The sequence below is a fragment of the Oryza sativa genome, chromosome 4 (assembly GCF_034140825.1).
Source record: "Oryza sativa Japonica Group chromosome 4, ASM3414082v1".
NCBI classification, from domain to species: Eukaryota; Viridiplantae; Streptophyta; class Magnoliopsida; order Poales; family Poaceae; genus Oryza; species Oryza sativa.
In genome coordinates this window covers 24,664,457-24,677,404 of record NC_089038.1, presented here as the reverse complement: position 1 = coordinate 24,677,404, position 12,948 = coordinate 24,664,457, and the positions used below count along the sequence as shown (strand labels likewise).

Below are 12,948 nucleotides of genomic sequence, written 5' to 3'. Positions count from 1 at the left end.
CTATTTTAAGTTTGACTAAATTTATAGATAAATATAGTAATATTTATAATACTAAATTAGTGTCATCAAATCAATAATCGAATATATTTTCATAATAAATTTGTCTTGGGTGAAAAATGTTGCTATTTTTTTCTATAAACTTGATCAAACTTAAATCAATTTGAGTTTGACGAAGGTTAAAACGTTTTATGGTTGAAACGGAGGGAGTACTCTTCTGTACACATATTGTTTTTTTCTTCTCGAGTATATCGATCTTGTTCCAGAAAAAAAAAAAGAGTATATCGATCAAGTTTTCTCCCCATACGCTCGTGCTACTGTTCTTAGGTCGAAACGTCCATCTTGTACCTTTGTACGGTGGCCCATGGCGCCACTGCTCCAGTGATGGGTACTATACTACCTGCGGTGAGGTGATGCAACCGTGATGGTGGTGAGCGGGTGGTGGTGGGCGAGCAACCGATCGTCCAGCGACAGCTAACCACAATAACGAAGCGAGTACGCGCTTCACCTCACCAACAGCGAGCTCCCGTTTTGTTCGCACGAAAAGAAGCTGAGCTCGCGTGCGTGCGGTGCGTTTTGTGTGCGCTGCGATGTGCGATGGTTGATTGTGTGGTGTGCGAGGAGAGGAGTAGAAATCAGGCGGGGGGGCTTTTAATATCCTGCCGTGCCCGTCATCTGTGTGGGACTTTGACCACACCATTTACTTCAGCTCATCAAACCTCAACAACCATAACTGCACCACCTGTCCGCCCAACGGCCCAACCCCTGCTGGTCCCGGTTCACCACGCCTCCGGTGAACCATACATGCAACCTAATGTGTTCATGGCACCTAATGTGCCGTTGGCACCGAAATTGAACGGTACGTGCACCCAAGGTGAAGGTGAGGCAAGGTGCTCATGGCTGCAGAGTTTAGACTTTAGAGCAAGCAGTTGTTCTCCTCCGTACGAAATGAATTTATCCTCTGTAAAAATTGTAGGGTTATAGAATCATTGGAGAGTGTAAAAAATATAATTGAATTCGCATGTTCTCCATAGGGTTATAAAAACCATTTATTAAATAAACCCCTCTCCGATGGTTTCATCACTAAGCATATTAATCTAACCGTTATAGATGAAATGGTAACTTAATTTAATTTCTTTTAAATGGAAATCAACTCCATTACCATGATTCACGAGCGGCTATCACAGTTGCTATCAACCATGCCTGTACTTTTTAAGTTCCTTGGTTCCCAGTTTCTCACCCATATTTTTCTTTAGTCACAAAGTGAGCATAACTCAATTGGTTAGCTTCCTTGTGGTCCACACGGGTTTAAGTCTTAGACTTAACATATGTGCTCGTATTTACGACTAACTATTTTTTAGTGATAGGCAACATACTTGTTGGCAACGAGACGTTCATATAACTTTGTGAATCTTAATATATATCGACTTAGTTTTTCAGAGATGCGATAGAATGACTTTATGAACCTTAATGGCAAAGTCTTTCAGAGAAATTCATAGCGGTAGGATGAAGCCTATGCGTTTTTACCTTTTTTTTTAAAAAATATTTTTCTTGAGCCGTTCCACGGTGGCGTGTTCATCCAGCCGAGGTGGCACGCCAACCCCACCCAACTCTCCCCCCGGCGATGCAGGCCGCTTGCCAGCCCGGCCCGCCCCCCATCCGTCCCCTCCTCTCTCTCTCCCCGCCCGCGCTATTATATCTGCAGTTGAACGGATCGCGCTTGCCTCCATCGCAACTCGCACACGCTCGCCACTCTCCTCGCCGCCGCCGCCGCCGCCGCCTTCGCCGCGGTCTCCGCCGCTGCCCGCCCCGTCTCCAGAAATGGACGCGCTGTCCGCGCAGCCGGCGTGGGCGCTGGCGCTGGCCGGGGTGGGCCTCATGGTGGCCGCGACCGCCTCGGCGCGCCTCGCGCGGTGGCTCTACGCGGCGTTCCTCCGCCCGGGGAAGCCCCTGCGCCGCCGGTACGGCGAGTGGGCGGTCGTCACGGGCGCCACGGACGGCATCGGCCGCGCGCTCGCGTTCCGCTTCGCGGGCGCCGGGATGAGCCTCGTGCTCGTGGGCCGCAGCCCCGACAAGCTGGCCGCGGTCTCCGGGGAGATCAGGGGGAAGCACCCCAGGGCCGAGGTCCGCACCTTCGTGCTCGACTTCGCCGCCGAGGGCCTCGCCGCCAAGGTGGCCGCGCTCGGGGACTCCATCCGCGGGCTCGACGTCGGCGTGCTCGTCAACAGCGCCGGCATGTCGTACCCGTACGCGCGCTACTTCCACGAGGTGGACGAGGAGCTGATGCGCAACCTCATCCGCCTCAACGTCGAGGCGCTCACCCGGGTCACCCACGCCGTGCTCCCAGGCATGGTGGAGCGCAAGCGCGGCGCCATCGTCAACATCGGCTCCGGCGCCTCCTCCATCCTGCCGTCCTACCCGCTCTACAGCGTCTACGCCGCCACCAAGGCGTGAGTGCTTCTCACTTCTTCACCTTTCAACTCTTCATCAGTAACGATTTTTCTCTGCGTGTTCTTGCTTACTACTACTACATAGACGAGGCAGAAAATTATTTTATGCTTTCAGTGAGATTTTTGGTACAAGCTTTTTAGTTTTTGTGCTCTCTCAGATCAGTTGTTCTGGCATGGACCACGGAAATGGGGACTGGCACAGTTAGAGTCAATTAAATTCATACTTGATTATATACTACTAGTATAAAATTATGCTTCCATATTGTGATTTGGGTTTATTGATCGAGAGTTAGTGGTCATGTGGATACAAATGTCCACCAACATTTTCAGGGGTTTTCAGCTAGAAGCCTAGAATAGAGCACTGAGGTTTCTCCTGGGGGTTTATATGTAGATGGAGAACTTGTTGGAGGGTGTAGGATTATGTATATAGGGCCTGTGTAGTTCGCGAAAAGAAAATTTTTGGGTGTCACATCGCACGTTTGACCGGATGTCGGAAAGGGTTTTCGGACACAAATGAAAAAACTAATTTCATAACTCGTCTGGAAACCGCGAGACGAATCTTTTGAGCCTAATTAATCCGTCATTAGCTAATGTAGGTTAATGTAGCATTTATGGCTAATCACGGACTAATTAGGCTCAAAAGATTCGTCTCGCGATTTCTCCCCTAAGTGTGCAATTAGTTTTTTAATTTATTTATATTTAATACTCCATGCATGTGTCCAAAGATTTGATGTGATGTTTTTGGGAAAAAGTTTCTGGGAACTAAACAGGGCCATATTCAAGTATTCCAGCAGTTTTGTGAAAATTGAACTCAAAACGTAGTTGCTTGATCATTTGCTCTGTGTTTGATAATGTATACGACAGCATGTTTATGTTGTTTAATGTTTTACTTTGGCAAGCAACACATATATTTAGCTATCCACAAGGTTCTCTTTCTTGCACGCTTTTTATATGTTTCACTAGTGGAATGTGGAATTCATGCTTTGTGATGTGGTCATTGGTTAATCTTTGCATAGATATTTTCCGCAGCACAATTGTGTGACATCCAGCTACAACTGGATATAACTGAATTCAACTCAACATAGGGTCATATGTGGGCTTAAGTGATTCATGCAACTCTGTTTTCAATCTTTTCAGGTATGTTGATCAATTCTCGAGATGCCTCTATGTTGAGTACAAGAACAAAGGCATCGATGTGCAATGCCAGGTACGAAATAGCCATTCCTGACGATGCATGAATTTCTCTAATTGTTCCCGGTTGTCTGCTATCCATTTTTTTTTTCATATGTTGCACGAAGCCGTTATTGCAATCATTACATTTTTGTTTATGGGCTATGGAGTAGAAGTTTTTATATGGTCAGTGATCACCTGAATTATACAGTAATCCAAGAAATGTCCTTTCAACATGAACATGGTTTTGCCATGCTGTCCTAAAAAAAAAAAACTTGTACTACATTGGGTACTTCCGCGATCTGCTGGATGGCCATGGCGATGATGACATAACGCCCCAACAAGAAACTGAAACCTTCATGGCTGAAAGCTAAATGCACTTCTACCGTGCTTTCAATTCTTCCAACTGCTCCTAAGGCAGGCAAACAGTGCATGTGGAAAATTAATGGGCATAACATGCAGCGAAGCATTAGGAGGATAGGAGAATTCCATATAGCCCTATTTAAAACAAATCTGTTGGCCGACCTCTACCTGTTTTTCATTTTCCATTACTTACATCCTCGCTGTCGCTGTTGGGAACGTCGTTATCTGGCACCATTTATGTGTGTCAGCTGTTCGGCGTTTATCAAGATTGTCTTAGCTGCCGCATCAGAATCTTTGTCTCTTTCTTTTCTAATTAAGATACATATTTTATCTTAGTTTTTGTTAGAACGTTTTTTAAACTATTGTGCATTTTATGAAAACTTTCTATATGTATAAGTTGATTTAAAATATCATATAAATCCATCTTCAATTCAATTAATTACGCGTTAATGGTTTTTTTTGGGTGCCCTAAGTTAATTTTCATAGAAACGAGCACCGACTGACTTGGATGGTTTTTTTTTTTATGCGCAACTCATAATCAGGTACCCCTGTACGCGGCGACGAAGATGGCGTCCATCAAGAAGGCGTCCTTCTTCGCGCCGTCGCCGGAGACGTACGCCCGCGCCGCCGTGCGCTACATCGGGTACGAGCCGAGGTGCACGCCCTACTGGCCGCACGCGGTGCTGTGGTTCCTCATCTCCGCGTTCCCGGAGCCCATCGTGGACAGGCTCCTCCTCAACATGTCCGTCGGCATCCGCAAGAGGGGCATGGCCAAGGACGCCAGGAAGAAGACGCAGTGACGAACCAGCACCAAAGAATCTGAGCGATAGTACTCTCTACTTCTTCTCCTCTGCAGCTTCCGAAACATTGGGCGTTTGATTTACCCCGTATCTCTGGATTAGTTCTTCTCATGAGTAAGGTGATGATGAGCTGATGGTTAAACAGTGTGTCTGGTTTGATGTACTAAGATTGAAGAGTTTAAGACCATGTGACACGAACTCGATCTGGCCTGGTTAATAAAGCGCGGGAAAAAGGCTTTGCCTTCTGCTAATATAGAGCAACTGAGACTCCACAAAGTATGGTGTTCTTTGCGAGAAAGCGAGCAGATTGTTGGAAGGATTAACCTGACTCTGCAACTGCAATTTGTTTACCTTCCTTGTTGAGACAGCCGTGATTCTACGGATATATTGCCTTTTCAGCTTTAGGGGGGTTATTTTACGAATGGTTTTAACTGATTAGCTGCAATGTCCAAAAAAGAAAAAAACTGATTAGCTGCACTTAAAAAAACACGATTACCATAAGTATTAATTATTGAAAACTTAAAAAAATATTATTTAATTTTTTGAAACATCTTCTATATAGAAAACTTTCGTACGGACTATTTAGCAGTTTAAAAAACAGAAATAGCTAAGCGGTCTTTAGAACAGGGCAAACGACTGCTACTAACTTTGCACTGTGAAGATGTATTGAAGATGTATACTTGCAGGGAAGCATCGTAAGTTCCAACCTGTTTATATCCATTTGGAATGACAAATGGCAAAAGTTTTGGTGGCAAAAGATTTGGTATGGAGTTGGTGTTTAGATGCATTCTAAGATTTTGCCATTTTAGCACTAGAGAGAGCGCGTGGTATCGAAACACTTTTTGACAAAATTTGCTACCCTATACTAGCAAATGATAAATGCTAAACATGCCCTTTCTGATGGCATGTTATCCTCCTTTCTCATGGCAGCTCCTCCTTTGGCGAGGCTGGACTTGTTGGAAATGCAATTGGGCATTTGGGCGGATTTTTTTTAGTTTTATTCTCCCGTGACAACATCTCAAAAAGGAATCCTATACAATTTCCGTTTTCCATTCCATTCCATCTCGGGCAACGAACTACATGGGCCAGATGGGCTAATTCTTCTCTTTTCCTTTTAGCATTTTTGGTTGAAAGTGATTTTCAATGGAATTAAAATCATAGCCTCCAATAAAGTTTTACTACAACGAAAAGTTTCCCTATTAGAGTTTTTTTTTTTCGGAACAAGATATTTTATTCTCAAGTTCCAAGTGAAAGTTTGTATACATACTAGTAACTCATATGGAGTATTTACACCAGATAAAACGCATTGTGTTTTGCTCTGTACCAAATTAAGTATATCTTTCACTTTATATTGCATAACTAGGGGTGTGTTTGAGGGGAAGGGGATTGAGGAGATTGGGGAGATAAGCAAAACGAGATGAGCCATTAGCTCATGATTAATTGAGTATTAACTATTTTAAATTTTAAAAATGGATTAATATGATTTTTTAAAGCAACTTTCCTATAGAAATTTTTTACAAAAAACGCACCGTTTAGTAGTTTGAAAAGCGTACACGCGGAAAACGAGAATCAATCTCCCCTGTCTCCCCAGAACGAACAGAGCATAGGTTTTCTTTCAAAAAGTTTCACTTAACATTATGATATATCATCAAACCAATAAAAGTTTCATAATTCTGAAAGAAACGTTATGAAACATGGTATAGATTCAAAAAGTGTCATATGTTCTACTCATATTTTACTTTTTTTTCTTCAATTGTATGACAGAACTTAGTACGAAGCTTATTTTAATATACCCTAATGTAAAGTGGAAGCATGTGTTAAACTGGTGCCAAGAGAAACCAGATGCATTTTACCGGATGGAAAGTGCAATTTGCCTTAATAGAAAACTAGCGGGTGGCCCGCGCAATTGCGCGGCTAGCACCCAAACAAAATCATATACTTTTTTAAGTATGATATGATTTTACTTAAAATTTATTAAATAGCTATCTTATTGTCTTAAGACTTTGAAAGACCAAACCTTATCATCCTTGTGTTTATAATTATATAGTTTTTAAAAGTCACACAAGTTATTACCCCTTATGTCATCTCCTTTATTTGCTTGCTCGATCTACCACACCTTTAAAAATTGGATTTTATAGTTTTTAGAGTTTATTGTTACATTAGGTTTTATTTTTATAATTTCTAGATATCCTGTCAAACGTTGTCATTATACTTCTATACGGTCCGTCCACTGTCTCTACTCATTATTGTCATTGAGATTTTAAAAAATGAATATAATTATCGTTTGGTTTCATTTTTACTTTCTAGAAGTCCCGTCAAACCGTAAGTGACTTTGCCATTGTACTCCTCTACGGCTCACTCGCTACTTCCCTTCTATATTGTCATTGAGATTTTAAAATCGAACATAATTATCGTTGTTTTTTTTTACTTTTTAGAAGTTCCGAACCTTTAAAAATTGGACTTGTAGTTTTAATTTTTATAATTTTTAGAAGTCCCATCAAATGATGCCACTATGCCCCTCTACAGCCCGCCCGCCGCCTACTCTTTGTTGTCATTGTGATTCTAAAAATTGAACATAACTATCGTTGGAATTTATTTTTTATTTTCTAGAAGTCCTGGCTCTGCAACTATACTCTTATACACCCCGCCCGCTGCTTCTCCTTTTTATTGTCACTGAGATTTTAAAAATTGAATATGATTATCAATGAGATTTATTTTCTTTACTTTTTAGAAGTCCCGGCAACCGCCTTACTTGTTTGCTTCACGGCCTGCCTGATGTCCCTCCTTTTAATCATTATTAGGATTCTATTTGGTGTTTTATTAACACTTTTTATATGTCGTATCAACTGCCACCACTCTACTCCTTTATATGCCTATTACTTAATTTATCTCATCATGTGTTTTAAATGGTCTTTTCTTTCAACAATCTTTATTTTTATCACAAATTTTAGTTATTTATAAATTGTATTCCTATATTTTTCTTTATCTAATTTCAGAATTTTTTTTAAAAAATAGTTAATACCATATTGTGTTCTTTTAATGTTTTTATTTTTTATTTTCAATTTTAGTTATTTCAAAATTGTATTTCTGCTTGAACTCTCTTTTATTTTTTCTAATTTTGGATATTATATTATTTTATTATTCTAAATTTTAATTAATCTCATATTGGGTTCTTATATGGATTCTTCTTTCAATATTGCTTAATTTTAATTCCGAATTTCAGCTAATTTATATTGTATTCCTACCTGAACTCTTCTTTTATTTTCTTTTGCTAATTTCAGATTTATTTATTTTTATTCCGAATTTAATTAATCTCATGTTGGGTTCTTATATGGACTATTCTTTTAATATTCCTTATTTTTATTTCCTAATTTCAGCTATTTTTAAATTGTATTCCTACTTGGACTCTCATTTCCTTTTCTAATTTTGGATTTTACTTTATTTTTATTTCGAATTTTGATTAATCTCATATTGGGTTCTTATATGGAAACTTCTTTCAATATTGCTTACTTTTAATTCCGAATTTCAGCTGTTTTTAAATTGTACTTCTACTTGGATTCTTCTTTTCTTTTTCTTTTTTTCCAACTAATGTGGGAATTTCTATCCTCCACAGCGAACGTGGTGCCCCGCGCAGATTTCGCAGCAAGCATCATTATATTTTCTCTCATATAATAGTATATATGTTTTCTCATTATATTATTCAATTTTTTTAGAATGACATCAAAATTTTAAATTTTGCAATAACTTTACGAAACTACAAATGTGTAATATTCATATTGTATTTTATATACGTGTTAGTTATTAATTATTTTTAATATCAAATTTTAGTTATTTGTAAATAATATATATTCCTATATGGTCTCTAGACTCGTCTTTTATTTTTTTTAATTCCGAATTTTCTATAAATTGTATTTCTATATAGACTCTAGGCTCTTCTTCCAATATTATTTATTTTTATTTCTAAATTTTTATTATTTCTAATTGTATTTCTACGTGGACTCTAAACTCATCTCTCCATATTCTTTAATTTTTAATTGCAATTTTTAATTTTGAATTTCAGTTACTTCTAAATTGTATCTCCTATATTGACTTTAAACTCTTCTTCCCATGTTTTTCTTAATTTCGAATTTTAGTTATTTGTAAATTATATTTTTATACGGACTCAAAACTCTACTTTTAATTTTGTTATGTTTATTCCGAATTTTAGTTAGTTTTAAATTCCTATATGGACTCTATAATCTACTTCTAATATTCCTTATTTTTTAATTCCGGATTTCTATTTTTTTTCTTAATTGTATTTCTATATGGACTCTATGCTCTACTTCTAATATTCCGATTTTTAATTCCGAATTTCAGTTATTTCCTAATTGTATTTCTATATGGACTCTAGTGTCCTCTTCTAATATTCCTTATTTTTTAATTCCGAATTTCAACTATTTCTAAATTGTATTTCTATAGGGACTCTGCTTTTTCTTTTTCTTCGATTAATGTGAGAATTTCTAGGCCATGTGAGCAAACGTGGAGGCTCCTTTTTCTATTCCTTTAATAATACTAGTAATCGTGCACGTGCAAGGCACGTTTTTTTTAACATTTATAATAGGAGAGAATAAAATATAGAGTAAATTTCACTTTCAATCATTTTTATCACCATTGTTTTGTTTTGGACCACCCTTTAATTAACGTTTTTGCTTTGGACTGGGTAATCTTGCATTTGTTCCACTTTTGATTACCCGATTCTCTTTTAACATATATGAAAGATTTTAAGTACGTTGGCTCCTATTTATCAATGAACTCCCACAGCAATATATAGACCAATTCTTTTGACATATGACAAGTTGGATTAGGTGGTTGAAAAAGTTGAGGGTATTCTAAAATGCCACAAAGGTAAAATTACCTGGTACCTGGTCGAAAGTGAAACATCTCATTTCATGGATTATCTCTTAAAGAGTGGTTCAAAGCGAAACATCGATACTAAGAGATAATCCATAAAATGCCATTGACAAGCGTCCAAGTCCCAGAAATGCCATCGACAAGTGTGAGTTCCAAGAAATGCCATCGTACAAACGATTTTGTCCCAAAAATGTCATCGCCGTTAGGGTTCCGTCCATTCCACGCCTTTAAGTTCTATAGGATGAACAGTGTATTTAACGGCGCGGAATGGAAGGAACCCTAACGGCGATGGCATTTTTGGGACAAAATCGCTTGTACGATGGCATTTCTTAGAACTCACACTTGTCGATGGCATTTCTGGGACTTAGATGTTTGTCAATGACATTTCATGGATTATCTCTTAAAGAGTGGTTCAAAGCGAAACATCGATACTAAAAGGTTGTCCAAAGAGAAATTTACTCAATAGGAATCATGCATACAGGGTCATCGTCAGCACGCTATATGTTTGCTCCAAGCCTCCAAATCATCAGCTCCGCCACCAGGCATCTTGACTAAGCTCTAGCACCCCTGATGTTACTTAGCAGCAACACCTGCATTTCTGCTGGTATATGTGCCAAAGAAATGACTTATACCATGACATGACTAATTATCAAACACATAGTTGGCAAAAGCATGTATACCTGCACAATTGTCTTGTCGGTTTTCTCTTCAGGATTGAGCAACACATAATTGGACGTCATCATGATGTATATATGGAGCAAGGGGTCGAGTATTCTCCAAGAAAGAAAAAAAGCAAAATAATGTATCTTATCATTTCTGACTACACAAATGCTCACTATGAAATCTTATGAGAAAGACCAAACAATAACGGGTAACTAAGAATGCTGTTAATAAGCTTAAACATGAATTTTACCTCAATAGTCCAATATATACTGTAGTAATAGCTCTTAAAAACAGTGTACCTAACAGTGAAATGCCATGGTGAACCATGACAAGATTTTAGCAAAATGTTCAGTTGTTGTCTACAATGTCAACCTGCATTATAAACAACAGAAGTAAGCCAGTATATTTAGATGCCTAATAGAATTACAAAGATACTTTTTGATATCACGGTTTTTCTTATTGTTATATACCAGAAATAGTTTACAAACCTAATTTGTAGTTTTATTAAGTAAGGGAAGAAAAAGAGATTTAATACTTGCATGCATGACATAAAAATTCTGACCATGCATGCTAGCATTTTACTAAGCAAATCTGAACATTAATTGCTACAATACAAAAAAAGCTATGTATAATTTCTCCATACTCGAACAAAATCTGAAACACCATGATGTGATCTTCATTGGTTGAAGGAGTACATAGTGATACCCGAACTTCCTGACTGGCATGTACAATTTTATTTTTTTTTAATAAAAATATAGTATCGTGCATAATTCGATAATGTAATATATGTATATCCATATGCAAAAGAAACTGCATACCTGACATAATAGTAGGGCGAAGTGGAGGATTTCTGAGGCACAGATTATCACAAGGCATGAAACAAACGAAGGTGTTGACTGCTGGTGGCAGATAAATCACTTCACCTGGAAACAACGCTGGAGGCCTGCTAGCGAGGTTATCAGTAAAGGACAGTATGCGGCAACATATTAGTCAGGACTTGACACAATTATTCGGAAACACACACAGGTATGTTGAAATAAATAAAAAAAATGGAGAGGCTGATTTATACATATTGAAATTTAGGGCTTTGCAAACGTGAATGTGCCAACTATAGAAACGTGAACTTGTCATTACCTGTTCATTCCACTGGATTTGGTGTGGAGCTTCCAGTGGCGCTATCCATTGTAGTAGACAGAAAGGTAGAAATAAGTGACCACCTGCATATATACATGAGCACATTGATCGATCAATATGATTACTGATTATCTCGGGATTGATCAGGTGATGATATTTTGCATGCATGCAATGAGAAATCAGCTGATTACAAGGTTATAACTCTGTTCTTCTACATTATTAAATTATGTTGTGGGTGATGAAAATAAGTTTCACATCTCCTATAGACTATAATCAGAATTTTTGTTTACCTGCAGAGAAAGAGTATGAACTATGTATAACATTGAAGTGTTTAGTGTCAGCAAACTGGACTGTGCCCTGAATTCGTGAAGAAAGGAGAACACAATGGATCAAATTGCTTGCAAGAGACAGTACCTAAGCAGGATTTTGCTGAACACCTGCAACTCACGCAAAGGGAATTAGCATCAACAATTCTATCAACTGTTTAAGAGATTTCCATGGATTACAATTCGCCACATAATTTGAAGACAAAACACAAATGCATACTGAAAATCAACACACAAAAAAGCAAAAGGCCAATATTTGTTCAGATAAAAAGTACTGTATCCACGATTGACCCTGCAACAGATGATCGACGGGCAAATCAAAGCGAGGCGGCCAAATCAAGCGTCCTTCATCTTCTTGGTGGAGATGGAGATGGATGGCGTGTCGGTGGGCTAAGGAGTCTGAACCATGAGTTATGAACCGAGAGATTGAAGGAAGAGCATGCGCCACCACGGCCGGCGGAGCAGCAACGACTGAGGACGCTACTGCGAAGATTGAGGAACAACACCGTGCAGGACGGTAAGCAAATCCTTTTCACATCGGAGTAGGACGGCAGGAAGGGCGCTCCTACCTCGGCGCCGGTGGGGGAGGCTACGATCTGCGGTGGGATGACGTGATTTGCAATGAGAGAAGGCGCACGGCGGCAGCTAGCGCACAATTTGCAGGTAGGTGGTGGGAGGAGTAGCGGCTTCCGTAGCGTGTGCTATAGTAGCGACAGAAGCGTGCGAGGAGGCGTTGGCTCGGCAGCGGTGTCATCGGGTTGTGTCCAGTGGCGGGGATAGCGCTTAGAGGCGGTGTTTCTGCGCTAGAATAGCGCGTCCGCTCGTCCGCTCGGTAGGGATGGGGATGGAAAATCAGTGTTTTTGATTCCACCGTTGCATTGCATCGTAAGACAGAGTGGCCCCACAACCGTCTCGAGCCGTTAGATATATAGATCGGACGGCTGAAGAAAGGAATGAAAAGATGTTGATTTCACCTGTAGAATTGTAAGGAGACAACTCCTCCTCCATTAGTATAGATAGTATAGATAATAGATTCCTAAATCTCCTTACCTATGAACTGCGCTTCCGATTTTTGAACATCAGAACCAACCGAGATATTAGCAAATCCCTAAATTATTTCTGATCGAATCTTGGAAATGCAATTTAGGAATTTCA

General features: G+C 39.4%; 1 protein-coding gene and 1 long non-coding RNA gene across 6 annotated transcripts; one reads left to right on the top strand and one right to left on the bottom strand.

Moving 5' to 3' along the window:
• The first annotated feature begins 1,725 nt into the window (after positions 1-1,725).
• On the top strand, positions 1,726-5,031 carry LOC4336202 (very-long-chain 3-oxoacyl-CoA reductase 1). The gene is made up of 3 exons (XM_015778168.3): positions 1,726-2,447; positions 3,585-3,654; positions 4,523-5,031. Exons 1-3 carry the CDS (start codon positions 1,819-1,821, stop codon positions 4,778-4,780), a joined length of 957 nt encoding a protein of 318 aa, XP_015633654.1. The 5' UTR covers positions 1,726-1,818; the 3' UTR covers positions 4,781-5,031.
• A 5,000-nt stretch (positions 5,032-10,031) lies between these two features.
• Positions 10,032-12,571, bottom strand: LOC107277960 (uncharacterized). Of its 5 annotated transcripts, none has more exons than XR_001545215.3 (7): positions 11,758-12,571; positions 11,468-11,550; positions 11,152-11,276; positions 10,977-11,051; positions 10,584-10,705; positions 10,351-10,444; positions 10,032-10,268 (listed from the first exon to the last, which is right to left on the bottom strand). It is a non-coding gene; the product is annotated as an uncharacterized lncRNA (long non-coding RNA). The 5 variants fall into 5 exon arrangements; XR_010740711.1 differs by lacking the exon at positions 10,977-11,051 and having other exon boundaries at positions 11,758-11,777; positions 11,882-12,571; XR_003242039.2 differs by lacking the exon at positions 10,977-11,051 and having other exon boundaries at positions 11,758-12,276; positions 12,363-12,571.
• Positions 12,572-12,948: the final 377 nt, after the last annotated feature.

Bases quoted from the DNA above. Each gene is read 5' to 3' on its own strand.
- LOC4336202 (XM_015778168.3), top strand. From the start codon at position 1,819: ATGGACGCGCTGTCCGCGCAGCCGGCGTGGGCGCTGGCGCTGGCCGGG. The intron at 2,448-3,584 runs GTGAGTGCTTCT...CAATCTTTTCAG, and splicing joins GTCTACGCCGCCACCAAGGC to GTATGTTGATCAATTCTCGA. The intron at 3,655-4,522 runs GTACGAAATAGC...ACTCATAATCAG, and splicing joins GCATCGATGTGCAATGCCAG to GTACCCCTGTACGCGGCGAC.